Source organism: Electrona antarctica (assembly GCF_951216825.1).
Source record: "Electrona antarctica genome assembly, contig: scaffold_58, whole genome shotgun sequence".
NCBI lineage: Eukaryota > Metazoa > Chordata > Actinopteri > Myctophiformes > Myctophidae > Electrona > Electrona antarctica.
Window position 1 is genome coordinate 557,076 of NW_027638206.1, and position 10,000 is coordinate 567,075.

Here is a 10,000-nt window from a genome sequence, read left to right on the forward strand (position 1 = left end):
ATTTACGGATCAAACCCTTCAACCCGTTGACGATGCAAATGGCTTCTAAATCTGGACAGTTTTCTGTCAGTGGTTTTTCATGTCAAGGACCCCCAGAATTATCTGCATTTGGCTGCGGACCCCGATCTGAAAATATGTTGTTCCAGGGACCACCTCCCAGAAGCAAAGATTTGGGCTAAAAACGTTCGCTGTGAAAGAATATATATTCAAAGATTTGTGCCACATTTTCACGATTTTTGGTAAATTGGTAATAGCTGCCAATGTTATTGCACACGTGCACACACACACACGCACACAAACGTGCACACAGCCACACACACACACACACACGCAAAAAAACAGCCTTCCTAGTTAAATATTAGTCTTGTATCAAATGTATCAAGTAATTAGAATAATTAAGTATTAAAAATACTAATACTAAAGTGAAGTACAGTACAGCAGTGGTTCCCAAAGTGGGGTCCGGGGACCCCCAGGGGTCCTTGAGGGAGTTCCAGGGGGTCCCCCTTTCACACCTCTATGAGGCAGCTAGCATGCAGTCTGGATGTTGTAGTCTTTTAGCTAGCATGCAGTCTGGATGTTGAAGTCTTTTAGCTAGCATGCAGTCTGGATGTTGTAGTCTTTTAGCTAGCATGCAGTCTGGATGTTGTAGTCTTTTAGCTAGCATGCACTCTGGATGTTGTAGTCTTTTAGCTAGCATGCAGTCTGGATGTTGTAGTCTTTTACAGCTAGCATGCAGTCTGGATGTTGTAGTCTTTTAGCTAGCATGCAGTCTGGATGTTGTAGTCTTTTAGCTAGCATGCAGTCTGGATGTTGTAGTCTTTTAGCTAGCATGCACTCTGGATGTTGTAGTCTTTTACCTAGCATGCAGTCTGGATGTTGTAGTTTTTTACAGCTAGCATGCACTCTGGATGTTGTAGTCTTTTAGCTAGCATGCAGTCTGGATGTTGTAGTCTTTTAGCTAGCATGCACTCTGGATGTTGTAGTCTTTTAGCTAGCATGCACTCTGGATGTTGTAGTCTTTTACAGCTAGCATGCAGTCTGGATGTTGTAGTCTTTTACAGCTAGCATACAGTCTGGATGTTGTAGTCTTTTAGCTAGCATGCAGTCTGGATGTTGTAGTCTTTTACAGCTCTATGAGGCAAATGAGTGACCAATTGGACTGGGCCCGGGCCGCGCCAAACTCGTAAAAACAAAAAAACAAACAAAACAATCGGTGCAGGTTAGAGCCACCCAGCATCCACTGGGCGTGGTTAGAGCCACCCAGCATCCACTGGGCATGGTTAGAGCCACCCAGCACCCACTGGGCGTGGTTAGAGCCACCCAGCACCCACTGGGCGTGGTTAGAGCCACCCAGCACCCACTGGGCGAGGTTAGAGCCACCCAGCACCCACTGGGCGTGGTTAGAAGCACCCAGCACCCACTGGGCGTGGTTAGAGCCACCCAGCACCCACTGGGCGAGGTTAGAGCCACCCAGCACCCACTGGGCGTGGTTAGAGCCACCCAGCACCCACTGGGCGTGGTTAGAGCCACCCAGCACCCACTGGGCGAGCTTTAGAGCCACCCAGCACCCACTGGGCGAGGTTAGAGCCACCCAGCACCCACTGGGCGAGGTTAGAGCCACCCAGCACCCACTGGGCGAGCTTTAGAGCCACCCAGCACCCACTGGGCGTGGTTAGAGCCACCCAGCACCCACTGGGCGAGGTTAGAGCCACCCAGCACCCACTGGGCGTGGTTAGAGCCACCCAGCACCCACTGGGCGAGGTTAGAGCCACCCAGCACCCACTGGGCGTGGTTAGAGCCACCCAGCACCCACTGGGCGAGCTTTAGAGCCACACAGAGCACCCATCATCACCCAAAGCGTTAAAGCACCCAGTGGGTGAGCTTTAGAGCCACACAGAGCACCCATCATCACCCAAAGCGTTAAAGCACCCAGTGGGTGAGCTTTAGAAGCACACAGCACCCAGTGGGTGAGCTTTAGAAGCACACAGCACCCAGTGGGTGAGCTTTAGAAGCACACAGCACACAGAGGGTGAGGTTAGAAGCACACAGCACCCAGTGGGTGAGGTTAGAAGCACACAGCACCCAGTGGGTTAGCTTTAGAAGCACACAGCACACAGAGGGTGAGGTTAGAAGCACACAGCACCCAGTGGGTGAGGTTAGAAGCACACAGCACCCAGTGGGTTAGCTTTAGAAGCACACAGCACACAGAGGGTGAGGTTAGAAGCACACAGCACCCAGTGGGTGAGGTTAGAAGCACACAGCACCCAGTGGGTTAGCTTTAGAAGCACCCACTGGGCGAGCTTTAGAGCCACACAGAGCCATCTAATAGAAGAGTTACGACATTGAGGGGGCAGAAAACTCGAGCGCTCGAGCGCTGTTCATGCAGCCTGAACTGAGACAAGCTGGAGTTGGAAATACATTGTTTTCAACGAGGGCGGCGCGAATAAGAGCTATTTTAGGCATGTGTGCAACATGACAACTGTTTTAAAGTATTGTACAGTGACAACTAAAGTCTCTTTAATGTTTATGTTGTACTATTACTACAAAACAATCTAAAATAAAGGGATTTAAGATCATTAAAGCTGGGCTGTTGCCCTGAGACCAATGCATTTCTGCCTACTTCCGGTCCAGGACTTGTCCCAGTTGGTTGTCCCCATTCTCAATAGAAGTCTATGTAGGAGAGCCTCCATTGGACTGAAGCCCCATGAAGTGACCAATAGGAGTCTATGTAGGAGAGCCTCCATTGGACTGAAGCCCCATGAAGTGACCAATAGGAGTCTATGTAGGAGAGCCTCCATTGGACTGAAGCCCCATGAAGTGACCAATAGAAGTCTATGTAGGAGAGCCTCCATTGGACTGAAGCCCCATGAAGTGACCAATAGAAGTCTATGTAGGAGAGCCTCCATTGGACTGAAGCCCCATGAAGTGACCAATAGAAGTCTATGTAGGAGAGCCTCCATTGGACTGAAGCCCCATGAAGTGACCAATAGGAGTCTATGTAGGAGAGCCTCCATTGGACTGAAGCCCCATGAAGTGACCAATAGAAGTCTATGTAGGAGAGCCTCCATTGGACTGAAGCCCCATGAAGTGACCAATAGAAGTCTATGTAGGAGAGCCTCCATTGGACTGAAGCCCCATGAAGTGACCAATAGAAGTCTATGTAGGAGAGCCTCCATTGGACTGAAGCCCCATGAAGTGACCAATAGGAGTCTATGTAGGAGAGCCTCCATTGGACTGAAGCCCCATGAAGTGACCAATAGAAGTCTATGTAGGAGAGCCTCCATTGGACTGAAGCCCCATGAAGTGACCAATAGAAGTCTATGTAGGAGAGCCTCCATTGGACTGAAGCCCCATGAAGTGAACGCAGTTTGCGTAACTCTGTCTATATCCAAGGCTCTGGAGCCACCCAGCACCCAGTGGGCGAGCTTTAGAGCCACACAGAGCACCCATCATCACACAGAGCGTTAGAAGCACCCACTGGGCGAGCTTTAGAAGCACCCATTAGCACCCACAGGTTAGTGGCACACAGAGCACCCAGAGAGGGCAGGCTTTAGGACCTGGGGGCAGTCCGCAGGGTCTCAGTTTTACGGGTTGACTCTTGCTGATCAGGTGCAGCAGATTGAAGCCAGACATGATGGTAGAGAGACCTCCAACCCTGGAGAGAGAGAGAGAGACACCAGGATGATAGAGAGACCTCCAACCCTGGAGAGAGAGAGAGAGAGACCAGGATGATAGAGATACCTCCAACCCTGGAGAGAGAGAGAGACCAGGATGGTAGAGAGACCTCCAACCCTGAAGAGAGAGAGAGAGAGAGAGAGAGAGAGAGAGAGAGAGAGAGAGAGAGAGAGAGAGAGAGAGAGAGAGACCAGGATGGTAGAGAGACCTCCAACCCTGGAGAGAGAGAGAAAGAGAGAGAGAGAGAGAGAGAGAGAGACCAGGATGGTAGAGAGACCTCCAACCCTGGAGAGAGAGAGCGAGAGAGACCAGGATGATAGAGAGACCTCCCAACCTGGAGAGAGAGAGAGACCAGGATGGTAGAGAGACCTCCCAACCTGGAGAGAGAGAGAGAGAGAGAGAGAGAGAGAGAGAGAGAGAGAGACCAGGATGGTAGAGAGACCTCCAACCCTGGAGAGAGAGAGCGAGAGAGACCAGGATGATAGAGAGACCTCCCAACCTGGAGAGAGAGAGAGAGACCAGGATGGTAGAGAGACCTCCCAACCTGGAGAGAGAGAGAGAGAGAGAGAGAGAGAGAGAGAGAGAGAGAGAGAGAGAGAGACCAGGATGGTAGAGAGACCTCCAACCCTGGAGAGAGAGAGCGAGAGAGACCAGGATGATAGAGATCTCCCAGCCTGGAGAGAGAGAGAGAGAGAGAGAGAGAGAGACCAGGATGGTAGAGAGACCTCCAACCCTGGAGAGAGAGAGAGAGAGAGAGAGAGAGAGAGAGCGAGAGAGACCAGGATGATAGAGATCTCCCAGCCTGGAGAGAGAGAGAGAGAGAGAGAGAGACCAGGATGGTAGAGAGACCTCCAACCCTGGAGAGAGAGAGAGAGAGAGAGAGAGAGACCATCCCCTTGCATGCCATTCATTATGTGCATGACCACACCACACTAACACACCGCAGGAGGCCCCTGGGGAGGCCCATGGGGAGGCCCCTGGTCCATGGGGAGGCCCATGGGGAGGCCCCTGGTCCATGGGGAGGCCCCTGGTCCATGGGGAGGCCCCTGGTCCACGGGGAGGCCCATGGGGAGGCCCCTGGTCCATGGGGAGGCCCATGGGGAGGCCCTTGGTCCATGGGGAGGCCCCTGGGGAGGCCCATGGTCCATGGGGAGGCCCATGGGGAGGCCCATGGGGAGGCCCCTGGTCCATGGGGAGGCCCCTGGGGAGGCCCATGGTCCATGCCTGGCCCAGTGTCTGGAGGTCCTTGCCCAGAGATGGGCGTTCTTGGCCAGGCAGAGGACCCACCGCGCACCACACCACACTGCACCACACCACAACCCACCACACCGCACCGCACCGCACCACACCACACCACACCACACCACACCGCACCACACCACACCACACCGCACAACACCACACCGCACAACACCACACCACACCACACCACACCACACCACACTAACACACCACACCAAAATATCTACTGTTTACATTACAATAAGGTAAAGTAGTCAGTGAGTGATCAGTCATTATGAACCGTTTGCCCCACTTAGCCCAGTTCAGACCCTGGAGTGGCCCCACTTAGCCCAGTTCAGACCCTGGAGTGGCCCCACTTAGCCCAGTTCAGACCCTGGAGTGGCTCCACTTAGCCCAGTTCAGACCCTGGAGTGGCCCCACTTAGCCCAGTTCAGACCCTGGAGTGGCCCCACTTAGCCCAGTTCAGACCCTGGAGTGGCCCCACTTAGCCCAGTTCAGACCCTGGAGTGGCCCCACTTAGCCCAGTTCAGACCCTGGAGTGGCTCCACTTAGCCCAGTTCAGACCCTGGAGTGGCCCCACTTAGCCCAGTTCAGACCCTGGAGTGGCCCCACTTAGCCCAGTTCAGACCCTGGAGTGGCCCCACTTAGCCCAGTTCAGACCCTGGAGTGGCCCCACTTAGCCCAGTTCAGACCCTGGAGTGGCCCCACTTAGCCCAGTTCAGACCCTGGAGTGGCTCCACTTAGCCCAGTTCAGACCCTGGAGTGGCCCCACTTAGCCCAGTTCAGACCCTGGAGTGGCTCCACTTAGCCCAGTTCAGACCCTGGAGTGGCTCCACTTAGCCCAGTTCAGACCCTGAAGTGGCTCCACTTAGCCCAGTTCAGACCCTGGAGTGGCTCCACTTAGCCCAGTTCAGACCCTGGAGTGGCTCCACTTAGCCCAGTTCAGACCCTGGAGTGGTGGAGGTTGAAAAGTGGTGAAGTGGTCCTTTAACTGGATTATCACAGTAAACCTAAATCTATGTGCTCTACCAATCAGAACGGCCCCGTGCATTGTGGGATGTGTGTTCTAACCAATCAGAGCGGCCCAGTGCATTGTGGGATGTGTAGCTCTGTGTGTTCTAACCAATCAGAGCGGCCCAGTGCATTGTGGGATGTGTAGTTCTCTATGTACTCTAACCAATCAGAATGACCCTGTGCATTGTGGGATGTGTAGTTCTCTATGTACTCTAACCAATCAGAACGGCCCCGTGCATTGTGGGATGTGTAGTTCTCTATGTACTCTAACCAATCAGAACGGCCCCGTGCATTGTGGGATGTGTAGTTCTCTATGTACTCTAACCAATCAGAACGGCCCGTGCATTGTGGGATGTGTAGTTATGTGTGTTCTAACCAATTAGAACGGCCCAGTGCATTGTGGGATGTGTAGTTCTCTATGTACTCTAACCAATCAGAACGGCCCGTGCATTGTGGGATGTGTAGTTATGTGCTCTAACCAATCAGAGCGGCCGATGGCAGTGACGGGTAGCAGAGGGGCGGGGCCATGCAGGGGCGGGGCCAGAGAAGAAGGGGCGTGGCCACACGAGCCATGCGTCTGAAGAGGAAGAGAGCCATGGAGCGTGCACGCACGCACGCACACACGCACGCACACACACAGAAACACACACTCACCGAGAGGTTCAAGCTAGAAGAGAAACAGAGAGAGAGATTAGTGTGTGTGTGTGTGTGTGTGTGTGTGTGTGTGTGTGTGTCTGTGTGTCTGTGTGTGTTGTCCCTGAACGCGTTCTATTCTCCATATTCAGACCGCGGCCATCTTGCCAACAAGGTGCTAACTAGGTGCTACATTCATCCACACAGAAAAGTCCCATCTGATTGTATTAAACAACGTGAAAATCACCAACATTGCAGCTGTAGGGAAAGCTTGAATTATCCTCTTTCTATCTGCAAAGTGTTTGTTTCATAAAAATCCACCGTAGACATGTTATGAGCTACTTCCTGGCAATAAATTCCTTGCAGATGATTATTTTCTAAGTATCAGAGTTTGGAAGCGCTCGTTATCAGTAAAGCAACCTCCTGCTGCCTTCTGCATTATGTGCACATTCTAAACAGGTGGTACGCATGGGCCGTTGAGCGATAGTCAACGAGTGCTTCCAAACTCCAGCACTTTCTTGACAGGAAAGTACGCACTCCACGCAGACAGACAGCACGCACTCCACGCAGACAGACAGCAGACACAGAACATCCCGACTCGCGACGAAAACACTGAGGAAACTTGATTAAACATAATAGCACGAAAAATAGCTTAGTTGGTTAGTTATGAAGCTTCAGTGATGCCTGATTTATTCTTCGTCGTACGTGTTCCATGCTGAAAATAGCTGATCTACAAGCTCACAACGCGTCGCTGACGTGACGCGTTGTGAGCTTGTAGATCAGCTATTTTCAGCACGCGGAGATAGGCAGGCTGTGAGAACTGAGAACATTCAGAAACCTTTGCCTTCACAATAAAAGCATGCAGCTTTCAGAAGTGTGCCCATGCAGAGAAGGAAAAGGATTAAGAATTCGCTGCATTTCACTTCGCAAAAGAGCTATTATTTTCCAAAATGTAAAAAAATGATAAGGAATTAATTTGGATAATGGTAAATCTTTTGGTATTTCGTTTTTTTTTTTAAGGTTTGGACTTCAAAGTCTGCGGTTTTATATGGCTATCGGCTGTGGTAATAATAATAATTAAAAAAAAATGAACGAAAAGAACTAGAATAGTTAATTTTTTGGAACCATGAAATAAAAATAAAAAACTTTCCCAACTTTGGGTGCATTCGGAAATGCGCACCAGGAATGTGGTCAGTTTGTTGAGTGTGGTGGGCGGTGACGTCACAGAGTGCGTTCAGTGTGCCTTATTTACGAACGACCACAGCTGTGACGCATTCACACCGGACGACCCCAGCTTCAGGGTAGGGTCGCTCAGTGGACAACCCCAGCTTCAGGGTAGGGTCGCTCAGTGGACGACCCCAGCTTCAGGGTAGGGTCGCTCAGTGGACGACCCCAGCTTCAGGGTAGGGTCGCTCAGTGGACGACCCCAGCTTCAGGGTAGGGTCGCTCAGTGGACGACCCCAGCTTCAGGGTAGGGTCGCTCAGTGGACGACCCCAGCTTCAGGGTAGGGTCGCTCAGTGGACGACCCCAGCTTCAGGGTAGGGTCGCTCAGTGGACAACCCCAGCTTCAGGGTAGGGTCGCTCAGTGGACGACCCCAGCTTCAGGGTAGGGTCGCTCAGTGGACGACCCCAGCTTCAGGGTAGGGTCGCTCAGTGCGGGCACTCGGCACACCCGGTGCGCAGCACACTGGATTTTCCGAATGACAACGCACCGAGTGCACTGAATAAACGAACGACAAGAGAGCACACCAGTGCGTTCAGGGCGCATTTCCTCTGTCACCCTCTGTCTGTGCGTGTGTGTGTGCGTGTGTGTGTGTGCGTGTGCGTGTGTGTGTGTGTGCGTGTGTGTGTGTGTGTGCGTGTGTGTGATGAACAGCAAGTGTGTGCTCATTGTTGAGACACAATAGAAAGAATGACAGAGTGTGAAAACTCCACAACAACATGTGTAAACTAAACTCTACACAACAGACACAACAACATGTGTAAACTAAACTCTACACAACAGACACAACAACATGTGTAAACTAAACTCTACACAACAGACACAACAACATGTGTAAACTAAACTCTACACAACAGACACAACAACATGTGTAAACTAAACTCTACACAACAACATGTGTAAACTAAACTCTACACAACAACATGTGTAAACTAAACTCTACACAACAACATGTGTAAACTAAACTCTACACAACAACATGTGTAAACTAAACTCTACACAACAGACACAACAACATGTGTAAACTAAACTCTACACAACAACATGTGTAAACTAAACTCTACACAACAACATGTGTAAACTAAACTCTACACAACAACATGTGTAAACTAAACTCTACACAACAGACACAACATATTCAATGAATGTTGTCCCTCTGGCAGTTCTTTACCTGACTAATAATTCAACTGAACTAAGCCATGTTAACCCTTTTTCTTCAGCCTACAGCAGCAACCAGATCGGCTTTTTCCCCACAGAGTAGGAACGCTGGGGTTTAAGTGGTTCAACGCTAAGTATAAAAGTTATGCTATACATAATAGATAATACTATGTACGTTACTTACAATACGACAATTACTGTCACAATATAGAGCTGTTTAACACTGTTATTGAACACACACTATAGCAATGATTACTGTCACAATATAGAGCTATTTAACACTGTTACTGAACACACACTATAGCAATGATTACTGTCACAATATAGAGCTATTTAACACTGTTACTGAACACACTCTATAGCAATGATTACTGTCACAATATAGAGCTATTTAACACTGTTACTGAACACACTCTATAGCAATGATTACTGTCACAATATAGAGCTGTTTAACACCGTTACTGAACACACTATAGCAATGATTACTGTCACAATATAGAGCTATTTAACACCGTTACTGAACACACACTATAGCAATGATTACTGTCACAATATAGAGCTATTTAACACTGTTACTGAACACACACTATAGCAATGATTACTGTCACAATATAGAGCTATTTAACACTGTTACTGAACACACTCTATAGCAATGATTACTGTCACAATATAGAGCTATTTAACACTGTTACTGAACACACACTATAGCAATGATTACTGTCACACTATAGAGCTATTTAACACTGTTACTGAACACACTCTATAGCAATGATTACTGTCACAATATAGAGCTATTTAACACTGTTACTGAACACACACTATAGCAATGATTACTGTCACACTATAGAGCTATTTAACACTGTTACTGAACACACACTATAGCAATGATTACTGTCACACTATAGAGCTATTTAACACTGTTACTGAACACACACTATAGCAATGATTACTGTCACACTATAGAGCTATTTAACACTGTTACTGAACACACACTATAGCAATGATTACTGTCACAATATAGAGCTATTTAACACTGTTACTGAACACACTCTATA

General features: G+C 49.4%; 1 protein-coding gene across 6 annotated transcripts in view; it reads right to left on the bottom strand.

The window, feature by feature from the left end:
• The window catches only part of msrb3 (methionine sulfoxide reductase B3), a 25,425-nt gene that overhangs the window by 14,870 nt on the left and 555 nt on the right, over positions 1–10,000 (bottom strand). The window contains exons 2-3 of one of the 6 annotated variants that reach the window (XM_079531163.1): positions 6,586–6,598; positions 3,558–3,655 (exon numbers count right to left, since the gene is read on the bottom strand). The exons of 1 other annotated variant lie outside the window; for it this stretch is intronic. In XM_079531163.1, coding sequence (XP_079387289.1) covers positions 3,558–3,633 — 76 coding nt within the window. In that variant the 5' untranslated portion in view covers positions 3,634–3,655; positions 6,586–6,598. Of the gene's footprint in view, positions 1–3,557; positions 3,656–5,988; positions 5,996–6,410; positions 6,599–10,000 lie in introns of those variants that run through there. 4 more of the 6 variants (XM_079531164.1, XM_079531166.1, XM_079531162.1 and 1 more) reach the window with 4 other exon arrangements.